Raw genomic sequence first — 13,878 nt, 5'->3', positions numbered from 1 at the left:
CACGACGATGTGGAAACGTATCGGCCATGCGGCTGACGAGGTGTTTCAGGAGCTTCTGTGTTTTCTGTCACGGGGAGGAGCTCTTTTACAGAAGATCCATCACACACAAGAGGAAAGACAAAAACTGAAAAAGCATCGTGTCTCCTTTAAACTCATCCTTTTGCTTCAACCATGCAAACAAAAAAACAAAAAAATCAATAGTTGCACAAATGTAAAATAAAAGTGTACCTTAAAAATGAATAAATTAATATGGCTTTGTTTTTCCTTTTAGCCTGAAAAATAACACCTGCCTCTAACGTCTTAGTGGTAGATCAGCGTGTGACAAAAACCTGGAGGTTCAGCCGCCACAGTCATTCTGCAGTATACACAGTATACAGTTGCACCTCAGCTCATGAAGTGTTGAGCAAGTCATACCCAACAACACCGATATAAACCACATACATTCAGGCAGAAGGTTGGTGTTTGAAACTACACTTGCAGTTCTGTTTAGAAACAGCTTTTGGCGAGTGCAAAGATTTTCTTTTTTTTCCAAAGGAAATCAGAAGTCACCTGTCTGAAGATCTCACCTCATACATGAATGTAGAAGCTGTGTCTTTCCGTGTGTGATGGGAGAAGCTCTTGGCTTTTACGACTCTTCAGAGGCACACCGGGTACTTGGTAAAGTCTTTTGAGCAGCGTAGTGCACACGCACGTCGAAATCGTATCACGACTCCCAGTTGTCCGAAAGCTCAGCGAAGCCTTGATCAAATACTACTGCGACGTTAAGAAGAAGCAGGCAAATGGCACAAATAAGCAACGCAACAGTTCAACCCAGAAAGTCTTTTTGCAGTCAGTCACAAACTGAGCACACCACTGTCTTCAGCGTGTATTTAGTTATTTGTCTTCCACCACCCGCAGCTCTCCCCTCAGAAACACATCATTAGGAGAGCCTCTTGTGCCGGATTCCAGGGGGCGTACTTTCACTCTTTGCAGATGGCCATCACGTCAACACTTGCCGTCTCCAGAGTTTTGCGAAGGGGTTTCGGATACATTTGATTTGGATCTAGGACCAGAGAACAGAGCACATTCAGCCTCTCGCAGGGTGAACGTTCACAGACCACAGAGAACAGGAGTGAAATATCTCACCTGTTGTGGGTCATGTGGCTTTTGACGAGGTGTCCAGCAGCTAGAGCGGCCATCAGAGACAGCTCTCCTGCCAGGACGGTGGCACACACTATGCAGGCCAGCTGCCGGGCGTTATCGCCAGGCTGGTTGGGACTGGTACCTTGGACACCAAGCATCTAAAGACAGAAATGGATGCAGACATTTACTGTAAGGGTTTTATATTAGAAAAAAAAGAGAAAAGGATGACCGTGTGTTTTGTCTTTACAAATTCTCTAAAATATTCTTCTAGAAAGCAGATCTGATCAGAGGTAAGTTTCCTTATTTATCAGCTGTAGAGTTGCTGCAGGAGTCTGTGTTAGACTTAAAACCTTTTAGGTAGATTTTTGTTAATCAGTGCCAATGCCCACATTCAGCTGAGAGAGAGAATAAAGTCCTAATTAAGTGCTTGTTAGAGCTCTGGATCCAAAAAACTTGATTTCCAGTCTCACTGGTTCTTGAGAAAGTACTAAACCAGCACACAGACGTAACCAGTGATGGCTTTGTGGTCGGCCACTTCCAAACACTTCCTGATATTTATGTCCTGATACTTTGCCTTTCACACACGAAAAGCGCAGCAGGAGATTCTCCGCTCACAACAACACAGTCACCTCTGGAGTGTTCAGGTGAGGGGTGGCGCAGCAGGCAGAGGCAGGAAGTACTGCGCTGTGGAGATCACTTGTCTTTGTTTACTGCGCATCGACACAGGCTCTCATCACCAAAAGCTCTCCTGACATCTTCTTCATGGCACCACTTTTTCATCCCGAGATATTTGTATTCTTTTTGTTTTTTTTTACATGTTTGTCTCTGACACATACTAGAAACCTGCGCACTTGCTCACAGTGGATCCTGAGGAGGATCTCCTGCTGTTTTCTCTCATGGGCTCATTCGGACATTATCCATAGGTTTTTCTAGGGGGCCGGAGAATCTGATTTGCTGACGTACTTTTCTTATTTGTGAAACCTAAAATATGACGATGCTCCACATTCCTCTTCTGAATATAGGTGTATCTTCTGATTTTCCCCTTTAAACTTACACACAGCCTGAAATAATAACTTAATTCTCATAATACTATGACTGTATTCTGGTAGAAGAATTAAACTGTGTCACAAGTTAATTACCCGGTGGGGAACTTTCCACACTGTGGGATCCCTGCTCAGCTGCCTTAAAAACCTCTGACTCATCACACAGTCATAATCCCCCTCCTACCCCTAAGCTTTTTATTTGCAATATCTTGATGCTGGGTGTCTGCTCATCTGTCTGTGCAGTCAAAGATCAACTTACATGTGGATACTTGTTTTAAAATTTGCAATAAGGGCATTTAGGATGCATGTGCAAATATTTAGGGGAAATTTGAATTATGCAAAATAAATGTTTCTGCATTTTTCTGATATACTTTGAATGGTTAAAAAAGGAAAGTATGGGGAAAAAACGCTTGCTCTGTTTCATTTAGTCACACTTTTTACAAACAAGCGTTACTATGAAGGAGACTTAAAACTGAAAAATAAATAAAAAATTTGAGTAAAGGAGGAGGTTACCTGTAGACAGGCCTGCTGTGGCAGCAGGTTGGTGCCTCCTCCCACCGTACCCAGCTCTATGGAGGGCATGGTGCAGCTGATGTACAGGTCTTCTCCATTTGCACCAGCAGGCTCCATCAGAGTGATGCAGTTGGAGCTTCCTACTGTCTGAGCAGGATCCTGACACACAACACAGAGATATTACTCCATACGTGTGGCGAGAAAACTGTTGAAATATATTTACAAATACAATCGAAGTATTTCTATAAAGTTAAGGAAAGTTACGATTTACATTTTAATGTGTATTTTTCTTTTGAAAGTCATCTAAATGTGACATCCCTAGGTTAAATATGACCTTATGCCACTGAGACGAACACAATTTTTAATCTGAGGTACATTTTGGAAAGTAGCACATTTTCTATCGAGCACTCTTTGAAGAATCCGATCAAATTAAAGGTGAGATAGCTTTAACTTTTAGCATCTTGACTACACGACGCATGTAACTACTGATCCCACAAACGCCTGTCTGGATGTGGAAAGTTGACTATTTATCAGCCTCACACTCCTTCTAATACTATCAGTTGTGCCATTTAAAGATACCCATGAGTATGTGTGGAAGTAATGCAAGACTAGAGATAATGTGAGTGAGGTTTACCTGTCCACAGGCGATGTATATGGCAGCTACAATGTTGGCAGCGTGAGCATTAAAGCCCCCTATACTGCCCACCATGGCCGAGCCCACCAGGTTTTTGGTGATGTTGAGCTCCAACAGAGCAGCTGTACTGCTCTTTAGCACCTACACATACATTCAAAGGGCATTTTATTATTTGACAAACAGTAACAGATGGCAGAAAACGTGTTTAAGCTGGTGAGCAGAGTTTTTCCACTGCTACGACTTGAGAAGCACAGGCGGAGTTTTAGCTGTAGTTGTTTTTACCTCCGTGACCACCTTGGCAGGGATGGTGGCCTCGCAGACAGCAGACTTGCCCCGGCCCAGAATCCAGTTTATGGCAGCAGATTTTTTGTCAGTGCAGTAATTACCACTAACTGACAGCACCTCCATGTCAGGAAACTGCTGCTGGAGTCTGAGCAGAGCCTGTTCAGTCCCCTGAGGAAACACAGCATGTACCCTGTTAAGTATTCATGGTGCTGGAAATACAAAATAAATGTTGCGTGCACACAATAAGCTGAATAAAGACAAAAGCCAAAGTTTCAGTGAAATTGCACAAGATTGGGTCATACCTTTGATAACATGTTCATGCCCATGGCGTCTCCTGTCTGAGACTGGAAGCGCATATACAGGTTCCTCCCAGCCAGACTCCCAAACAGCTTCTCCAGACGAGCAAACCTGGCAAGAAAAAAAAGAAATCCATGGATGTTCTGTGTCCGATAATAACATTCAGTGTTCATCCTGTTATTGTTTTAAGCCAATCTCAGTGTTTCCTCTGACCTGCTGGTTTGGTCGAAAACCTCTTTGATCAGGCTGAAACCGTCCGAGGTCTCGAGCCAGACTTTGACCTCTGCAGCCCGACACGCTGAGGGCAGTCTCACCACGGGACCCCGGGTCATACCGTCAGCTAGGATCCTGCTGCGGCAACCCCCACTCAGCTGGACAGGAAGGATGACAAGAGTCAGCACAACACACAACCACACACATACACACATACACACAGTGAACCACAGCTAAGTCTGCCTCTCTCACAGAAAGTGCCCTGCATCCTCTGTTCGTGCTGGCCACCAGGCAGCCCTCTGTGGTCGCCATAGGAACGTGAAACTGCTTCTCGTCCAACAGAAGAGGACCAGCCACTCCCACTGGCACCGGCATGTACCCGATGACATTCTCACAACAAGTACCCATCACCTACGGACCAGGGACATTAAATAAAGCTTGAATAAAATCATGCTACAACATGAACACAGAAACATTGTAGTAGTCAGAAAGTGAATTTACTGGTGGACACTGTATTTTACGAATATGCATGTTGCTAAAACCTTAGAATAGTCGTAGTCCTTGTAAGGCAGACAAGCCAAGGCAGAGTGAACAGGAAGTTTGGTTGATAGCATTTCCCTCCTGACTGACACGCCCCTCTCTGGAGTCTCCAGGAGCATCTCCAATTTATAGTTAAGAATGTGACGTTGGGTAACCAGGTTTATCACCTCTGCATCGCTGAGGAAACGGGCACCTCTCTGGAAAACACCAAGGACAAACCGGTGATTTGTTAAACCTTCAGCCACATTCAGAACTGGGCTTTGTGTGAGGATTTCTAACTGCAATGGCAGCTTGCCTGCGGATCGGAGAGGATGGTCACACATTCCTCCAGAGAACGGGGCTCTGAATTGGAGCTACTTAGAGGAACAGAAGGTGCCGGGGCAGGAGAATCTCCAAGACGTGAAATACAAGGGCTGTTTTCCTCTGAAACTGCTGGAGCCGGAGTTACTTCTTCTGTAAATCAGGACAGACACAGGGCATGTTGAGCAAGAAAGCATTTACATCAGTGAATATGGACATTATCAACCCATTAAGACTGTACCACCAATGTTTAACAACAACCTCTTAAAACCTGAGTTTTTTCTGGAACCCGATTGAAACAATAATTTAAAATAAAAAACCAACAGTTTAAGCTCTCTTATGTTTATTCAGTGCTTCTATTTGCTTCACAGGATGATGCACAGGAAGCACCTTGTGCAACAGCTACCACGGAGAGCTACTGCAGTCCCTGTGGGTTGGCGTTGCTACAGCCATTGTTGTTGAGCAGACCGAAAAAATTAAGAGTTCCGACCACAAAGCAGATGTAATGTGGCTAACACGATGTCGATATCACTATCACTATCAACTGATCTTTAAACAGTCTATTTTGCTGGGAACTGCATGTGTCACAAGACGCCGAAACTGCGTCAGTGAGGCGTGAGTCACTCAACTGTCACAGGCTATTTTGCCACGTTAACCTCTTAACATTGGTGCCAAAATGAAAACCGAGACGTCCCGCGCATACGCTAAAGGCAGTGTGGGCCTAGAGGGAGAAGCATGCAGACACTGTACTCGGTCTTAAAAGGGAGATACATGCACATGTAGCATCCAGTCTTAATAAGCTAATGCTATAGGGACCCATTATAAGTCTCACTCTTTTCTGTGATCGCCATGTCAGCCTCAGGGGAAAGTTTACTTTCTGAAACAGCTGGGGGGGATATGTGGGTTGCCAGGAAACCATTCATCGTCTTGTGTCGTTTCTGGGCCGGGAAGTCCCTCCTGCAGCAGTCCCCTGCCACCCAGGGCTTCTGGTTCGGAGCAGAGCTGATAATGGGACTCTTGAGGGACAGCGAGGACTCCGCCTCTGTTTGCTCAAAGAAGACGTACTTCACAGCCAGGAGCAGAGCAAGACTGAGGGTAATCACCTGCTCCATGTCCATACTGGCAGCAGGAGAAAGGAAGACATGCATCAGAGGGTAATTGCACAATAAATCAATGTAGTTACAAAATGAACAATTTTCCTTCGTCAATATTTTTACCTGGTGAGCTTCAGAGGCCATGTGGTATAATCGGACTCCAGTCTCTTAGCTACGGGCCCCTCCACTGTTCGATTGTGACCCGGATTCTCATTTGCTAGTCGATTATGTGCATGAACCAGAACAAGACCAAGAGACTGGGGAGGATATAATGAAAAACAGTCTTAAAGTAAGACTGTTTATCTGCTTCATTCTTCCTATTTTAAATAAGCCACCTTCTGGCTGATGTGTATACAGGCAGCAAAATTATTTTTGTGTGGTAAAATAGCTGGACTGTTTCTTACCATGATGATTTTAACCCTCTGAGTCACAGGATTCGGCTTGTTGTCCTCTTCTTCAGCCAGCACATGTGCAAAGTGGCTCAGCTGCCAGATTGGGCGACCCTCGCGACTTTCCCTGGACAGCTGTACACCAAAAAAAAAAACGGAAGCATACCCAGAAATCAATTGTCTGGTACATTAACTGACTTCAATTCTATGTCAAAAAAATCAACTCTCCTAAAAGTCAGCAATTATTCCTACCTCCAGGACCAGTGAGACACATGCGGGGAACAAGGTCATGAAGACAAAGTAGTTGGCCAGGACCGACATACAGCCAAAACAACACATGATCTCTAATTGAGGGACACCTGGAAAACAACAGAGAACAGAAGTGAGTTCAATTTTCACTCAATTTATCATCATCATTAGGGTATTTAACACACAAAACAACATCGGTCACTGTTTTTGGAGGTGAAGAAATAGCAGCATTCCTTACCTGACATGGTGCCGATCCCAATGACCAGACACTCAACCAGAGCATCCAGGGTGAAGGTGGGGCCCAGGATGGCCATGCCCTGGGATATATTCTCCCTCACCTCCTCCTATACACAAGACACGGGGCCACAGCACAAGTCAGCGAGCCGACACTACTTTAATGTCTTGTTCAGTTACAATTCACACATACACAGGGTGTGTGGCATTACCTGAGAGTTGGAGCTGAGGGCAAATTTGGCCAATGCGCAGGCTTTCGACAGGTCGATGAGCAGAAGGAAGAATGGCAGGGCTTCACTGGAGGACACATAGTCAAAGGACAGAGTATTATTTCACTGCAGCCATTGGAAAGCCAGAAGTGACACTAAACTTTATGGTGGGTTAAGCGTCACCTGACAAGTTTAAAATGTCACTAATCCTCATTCCAATGTTGCTTTTGATATTACAATGAAATAGAATGACTCGTGGCTAATGTGAAAGGGTTGATCACAAACCATATGTCTCGTTGAGTCTCTTAGAAATTCATAATGATGGATGTGATGTAAGGCTTTAGAGCTGTAAATCAGTAAAATGCCTAGAGGGGCACACTGGATCAATTGACTGACCCCTATCTTGAACACCAGTCATTTTCATTTACAATTTGATCCGACCAGATTACTACTCGTCATCCGTCCACCGAACATATACAAACTGGGTTAACTACACATGTATCATTGTTTGCGTATTTATCTCGAATTGTTATTAAAAAGCCTCTAATTTGAACATTCCTTACAGTAGTCAGTAAAAAGAGGCCTCTTATATAAGTAGCACTGAAATAAAACCAATCAGGGGTAGTTACATCTTTTTGGATATATGATGTGCTCACAAAAAGAAAGTGATGCAATAATCTCAAACGACTGAATGGATTTTCCCTCTTCACTTGTGACCTTCAACTATAGAGGCCCCACAAGAGACTGTGATCTAGGAAATTAATGTCTTCAACAATCTGGGTGTAAAACAAAAGGTCAGTACATTTGAAACACTTACTTGAGGCCTGTCAGCTCTCTCCCAAAGAAGTGGATGACCACTGTACTGAAAACAAAGCTGGAAAATACTGCAAACAAACCTGCAATACCTGTGAGAAAAAAAAAAAAAAAACAGAAAGTGAAGCACGGTTCAGTGCTGAGTATTGTGCAACTTCTCCGACATCATACTGACCCAGAATATATTTGGATCCCAGTTGTCTGAGATTCTTGAACTGGAAATAGATGTAAACGATGGCCATGCAGCGGGTAATAGTCAGGATGGTTATGTCGCTGCTTTGGATTTTCTGCAAGAGAACAGACACAGAAAAGTCGTCAGGTGGGTGCACAGACACAAAGTGAGCAATATTACAGCACCCTGACTTCAAGGTGAGACGACCTGCCACACCCGCACATGCACCAACTCACACCACAACCCACCTCTTCGACTTTGGGGCACTCATTCCAGGTGCACATCTGGCTGCTGGCTGCCAGGGTGTTCATAGACACCAGGCAGACAGTGAGAGCCAGGGTGCCCACTATAACCTCCCAGGGGTGGGAGGCCACCAGCAGGCCGTGGAGCCTAAAGAGACGAGCCAACATGGTCCCGGGGTGTCACCTTCACCTCACAGCTTCACCTGTGGCAGAGAGGGGAGGACGCCAACAGTCAATCCAGCTGATCTGAGACCGGGTGACAGGAGATGCTAGAAACGAAGGCTTCTGTATTTTAGGTGATGATTAAAAAAAAATAAAAAATAACGACAGTCAGATGTTTAGCTGACAGCTGTTACCACCACTATTCTCAGTGACAGCTATCTACTGTCAAACATGCACTGTCATTTATAATCCGCAGATTATAGTTAGCACTAGCATTGGTTAGCATCGGCTACATTCGCCCCGGCACAAGGTCAGACCTCCCCCACAGCGTCCCCACACTTTACTTACGCAACAGACTGAGTTCACGTACTTGTAAAGATAAGTTTCACAGACGTCAGCGGGTCTTCTCCGTCATATCAGTGCCCCTCGCCCATAAACCGCTTTGCTAGCTGGCTGATTCTTGCTGTTGTAACCAAACCAACATGGCGATGCGGAAATCCTTACGTCATGATTACGTCTTACGTCAGGGGTGGGGTTTGAAGGGTGACGCATGAGCGATGTCCGTGGTGATCAGAGTCAATTTTTAAATATTGTTGAATAATCATGAAAACTAATAAGAATAATAATAGTAACTATAATAAGAATATAATAATAGTATTGGGATCACTGTAGAGCCAGAAAGACTTAATTCACCTTTTCCAACATCACTCTGCCAAACTCTTTGCTAGGGTTATTATTATTATTATTATTATTATTATTATTAGTAGTAGTAGTAGTAGTAGTAGTAGTATTATAGGTCAAGGTCCTGCATTTGGGGATTTATTTTTTCATGAAAAAACTTTTCAAGAAGTTTGAAACTCTCTCTCTCTCTCTCTCTCTCTCGCTCTCTCTCTCTCTCTCTCTCTCACACACACAGGTCACTGTACATTGAAAACTGTGGTGGCTATTTTTAGATAGGTTTATTGACAAAAAATATATTTTATGCAATATATTTGTACATTTATTTAATTTCACTTGTACATGTATGCATGGTGTATAAGGGTATATTTCAGAAAGCACAGAATGTATGTATGTGTGTATGTGTGTGTGTATGTATGTATGTATGTGTGTATGTATGTATGTATGTGTGTATGTATGTATGTATGTGTGTATGTATGTATGTATGTATGTATGTATGTATGTATGTATGTATGAATAAGTTCGCAGTGCTAGTCGGTGCGTGGCAAATATACAAATATATATTCATGATTATTATTATTAATAAATAATTATTCATAATAGATGTTATTATTATTATTATTATTATATGACGGCTTGGTTGATTTTTCTATTGTGATGCCTTCTTTAAAAATTGTGAAAACTCTCAAACTCTCAAGTGTGAGAAGGTGCCCACCCCAAATTTGTAAGTGCCAGCCCCAATCCGAGCAGTCTAGATCCGGCCCTGCTCCGGCGCCTCCATCACACTTTGCTATTTAAAGTCGACGTGTGTTAAAAACTATTTGAGTTTTCGTCTCAAAAGCTCTCTTAATGCCTCGCTCTCTTAAAGACACACCATCCGATGGTGGTCGCAGTGTGAACACACACGAAGTTAAAGTGTGTTTCGTGGATGGACATTCCTTGGTGATAATTGTCCCACTTGTAAATCTTGCTCTGCAGGATGAGAAAACCAGTTAAACTCTCTGAAATCCCCCTGTGCGCCTCCGCTTTTACTTTAACTTCTCTCTCTCTTATTGTGGTAACTTCACAGGACTCGAAAATCCGCTATTTACCTTTATTCACTTTTACATTTCACAACGATTCACTGTGGGTTTTTATCGAACCGGCGCAGACCTGAGAAAAACAAATATAGTATCTGTCATATTAGAGCAGAGAGCAGTTTCTCGAGCCCCTCCCTCCTCTTTCCGGATTATTCTGTCCTCCTCTCAAGACACACCGACACAACACGAGTTGAGATTAACAGCGTGTTTTTTCCTTTCTGGACATCTTTATACTCTGGATTTCCATGTGCTGTTGGAATGTGGATGGATTAAAGGAGAGATGTGTTTAGAAATGATGCAGATGTAGCCGCAGTCGTGCGTAAAAGTGGGACGGCACCTCGGACAAATGTCCACATCTAGTGTTTCTTCTGACATCGGTAAGTTGCTGATCATCACATTGCTTTTTAGAAGGTTACTGGAGCGATCCGCTCTGACTGCATCCTGCTTTTTGCTTTTCACTTTTAGAGTGCAACTTCATGAAACGGTTTGTAAAGCGCTCTGTGGGCCGGCACAAGCGTGTGTATCAAGGTGAGTGCGTTCGCCCCGTAGAGTCACATCCACAATCCTCTGCCTCTGCTCCCTAACATCATGTTTTCTCTTTTATCATAGAATGAGAAGAAAATGTGCAAATCTCAAAAAATGGAAGATCCTGTCTTCACCTCTGTCACTGCTGATTGTGTATATCCTGCTGTTGGTCAAAGTAAAGTACAGCTTCATCCCTGAACCTTCAACTTCCCCGAAAGTTTTGGATGATGTGCAGACACATCACAAGTACAATATCAGCTGCCCGGCTATATATGACATGGACCCGGTGGAGGTGGGTAAATCTCTGAGCATTCGATGGAAAGAAGTTGTGGAGGATAAGGATGAAAGTCTTTTTAACCTCACCTCAAACTGCCCATTATTCATCAAGTCCAGAGGTTATGACAAGGTGTGTGTCTCAGAGGAGGAGAGAGACTTCCCTCTTGCTTATTCCCTGGTCGTGCATAAATCAGCATGGATGGTGGAGAGACTCATCAAAGCTCTGTACTCACCGGGTAACATCTTCTGTATTCACTACGACCAGAAGTCGTCACCTCAGTTCATCTCTGCCATAGAGGGTCTGGTAAGCTGTTTGCCCAACGTCTTCATTGCCTCCAAGCGAGAGTCGGTCTATTACGCAAGCATCACTCGATTGCAAGCTGATCTCAACTGTCTGTCTGACCTTTTGACGTCAGAGGTCAAGTGGAGGTATGTCATCAACCTCTGTGGCCAAGATTTCCCCCTCAAGTTCAATAGCGAGCTGGTGTCGGAATTAAAGAAGTTGAAGGGGGCTAATATGCTGGAGACGAGCCGACCCACTAACTATAAGGAAATGAGGTACTCTTTTCATTACGAGCTGAAAGATATCCCACATGAATATCAAAAACTGCCTATGAAGACCGAGCTGAAAAAGCCTCCACCCCCTCACGGCATCGAGATGTTTATTGGCAATGCCTATTTTGTCTTGTCACGGGACTTTGTTGTGCATATGAACTCCTCAGAGGTGGTGAAGGATTTTTTAGTCTGGTCAGAGGACACTTACTCCCCAGATGAACACTTCTGGGCCACGCTTGTGCGACTGCCAGGGGTCCCCGGGGAGGTGCCCCGATCTGAGCCTGATATCACTGACCTGATGAGTAAGACCCGGCTGGTGAAGTGGAGTTACTTGGAGGAACACCTGTACCCACCTTGCTCCGGCGTACACGTCCGCAGTATCTGCATTTTCGGTGCTGCGGAGATGCGTTGGCTGCTTAACTATGGCCACTTGTTCGCAAATAAGTTTGACCCCAAAGTGGACCCAATTATCATTCAGTGCCTTGAGGAGAAGCTGGAGGAAAGACAAAAGTTATTACAGTCAGCGGCATCCCCAACCTGTAATAAGGTTTCACCAAAGTTACAACAATCAACAGAGAATTAATCTGCAACAACTTTAATAGACCATTAATGATTGAAGTAAAAAAAAGAAATGCCAAAATTCAGCTTTTCTTTTTTCAGTCTTTGAAGATAAAATATTGATTTTTTTTTTACATAATTAAAATGAAAAGTATCAGGGGGTGATGCATACCCTGTGTATATACCCCAGTCAGGAAATACTAACTTTTCTTATATTGAAATAATGTCATATCAATATCTCATGATGCCATTTATACTGTAAGATGAAATGATTGGTTAATCTAAATAACTAAATAGCTCTTACTGGTAGCAAAAGTTTATGCATTAATAACTATATGACATAATTTTCTGACTTCATTGGAATGTCATGATGATGTCATTCCTACCATATGATCATGATTACATCAGTTTGACCTGAGGAAGTTTTAGGTCGTGTCTATAGTCTTATATGGTGCAGGGATACATGGAAAAAAGCATTTTCTAACTGTACATGAGGTTATTTTCTTACCGTATAGGGATTTCTTCACGACGTCACTTGTCATATGATATCATAAGACCGGGGGTGATTATCTAATCAAGATAAGTTTTATTATTTGTAGGGATATCATGGAAAACCTTTACCTTATCTTTGGAGACCTTGACCTTGGCTAATGAGCTCAGCATATCTTCTGAGGGGTGAGAGAGGTGAAAGCACTACCCTGCTTGCATGGATATCTGCCGGTGCACAGTGTAATAATCATTGCAGCTCTTGGTCAGTAATACTTGGTAGCAGCACTGTGTTCATTTGAGAAGCTTCAATCAGCTTCAAAGGCTTCAAAGGCTCAGATTTTCCTACGATGAATACCTGTCACCTCGAAGGATCAGTGCACCCAATTTGCTGAAAGGCACTATTTTACTTTGTTGTGGTGTTTATCCATGCAAACAGTTTTAGTGTCCAGTGTTTGAGATGTTTGTTTTCTCCACCAGGTCAATAGAATTTAAAACGGAATTCAAATTGAACTAAAATAATCAAGAAAAGCAGGTATTTTTATACAGGTAGGGGGATGAATGATAATCATAATAATAATAATGTAATTATAACGTAATAAGTGGTGACATTTGAGACCTAACATGCCCCAGCTTGGTTCCAATTCTTCTGACATATATGGAAAGATTTTAGTTACATAAGAGTTTCCCAATGTATCAGTTGTTTTGAGGTAGCCTCAAAATACAGAATCCTCTGAAAATAAAATGTTTATAATAATAAATGAATTGCCATTGTTTCTGTACTTGCACAACATGTAAATGAAGGATTATGCTTAACTTAACTGTGGTTTTGTACGGTCCCTCAACAAGAAATTAAATGCTGTGTGACTTGTGTGTCTGTGTTGGTTGATTGAGATTGATAGGAAACAGATGTGGGGACCTCTTGATCTGTGCCCTTAAAGTATACAGAGAAACGGGTTTGAGCAATCTTCCAACGTCATCTGACTCAGATAAAAGATCCAAGAGATACACTATCATCATCATACTGTACGGAGAAGCTCAAATATTAAAGTAAAGTAACATTAAGCGAAACACGTTTTTGAGTAAAATGGGAGTGTATACGGTAACTTTTCATATCAAACCATGAAACAAGTCAAAAGCGGCCATGAAGTTAACACTTTTTTAAATTACATCACAACATGCAAACCTGCTCGTTCCACAGATGCCTATT

General features: G+C 43.0%; 2 protein-coding genes and 1 long non-coding RNA gene across 5 annotated transcripts; 2 read left to right on the top strand and 1 right to left on the bottom strand.

The window, feature by feature from the left end:
* Window positions 1-550: 550 nt before the first annotated feature.
* Window positions 551-9,070, bottom strand: LOC117771485 (3-hydroxy-3-methylglutaryl-coenzyme A reductase-like). Of its 3 annotated transcripts, none has more exons than XM_034601871.1 (20): window positions 8,882-9,070; window positions 8,356-8,552; window positions 8,111-8,222; window positions 7,940-8,027; window positions 7,126-7,210; window positions 6,918-7,023; window positions 6,683-6,789; window positions 6,446-6,565; window positions 6,165-6,298; window positions 5,780-6,066; window positions 4,943-5,100; window positions 4,650-4,844; window positions 4,360-4,518; window positions 4,108-4,265; window positions 3,900-4,005; window positions 3,595-3,765; window positions 3,313-3,453; window positions 2,679-2,837; window positions 1,126-1,280; window positions 551-1,042 (listed from the first exon to the last, which is right to left on the bottom strand). In XM_034601871.1, exons 2-20 carry the CDS (start codon window positions 8,515-8,517, stop codon window positions 985-987), a joined length of 2,661 nt encoding a protein of 886 aa, XP_034457762.1. In that variant the 5' UTR covers window positions 8,518-8,552; window positions 8,882-9,070; the 3' UTR covers window positions 551-984. The 3 variants fall into 3 exon arrangements, with proteins under 3 accessions (XP_034457762.1, XP_034457764.1, XP_034457763.1); XM_034601873.1 differs by having other exon boundaries at window positions 5,822-6,066; window positions 8,882-9,011; XM_034601872.1 differs by having other exon boundaries at window positions 8,860-9,004.
* On the top strand, window positions 1,467-2,305 carry LOC117771489. The gene is made up of 2 exons (XR_004615596.1): window positions 1,467-1,758; window positions 2,145-2,305. It is a non-coding gene; the product is annotated as an uncharacterized LOC117771489 (long non-coding RNA).
* Window positions 9,071-10,241: 1,171 nt separating the features above from the next.
* LOC117771488 (beta-1,3-galactosyl-O-glycosyl-glycoprotein beta-1,6-N-acetylglucosaminyltransferase 4-like) lies at window positions 10,242-12,455 on the top strand. Its single transcript, XM_034601879.1, has 3 exons — window positions 10,242-10,645; window positions 10,734-10,796; window positions 10,878-12,455. Exon 3 carries the CDS (start codon window positions 10,879-10,881, stop codon window positions 12,205-12,207), a length of 1,329 nt encoding a protein of 442 aa, XP_034457770.1. The 5' UTR covers window positions 10,242-10,645; window positions 10,734-10,796; window position 10,878; the 3' UTR covers window positions 12,208-12,455.
* Window positions 12,456-13,878: the final 1,423 nt, after the last annotated feature.

Source organism: Hippoglossus hippoglossus, chromosome 12, assembly GCF_009819705.1.
Source record: "Hippoglossus hippoglossus isolate fHipHip1 chromosome 12, fHipHip1.pri, whole genome shotgun sequence".
Classification (NCBI taxonomy): Eukaryota; Metazoa; Chordata; class Actinopteri; order Pleuronectiformes; family Pleuronectidae; genus Hippoglossus; species Hippoglossus hippoglossus.
Note: the sequence above shows the minus strand (reverse complement) of the source record. Positions and strands in the feature narration are given on the sequence as shown.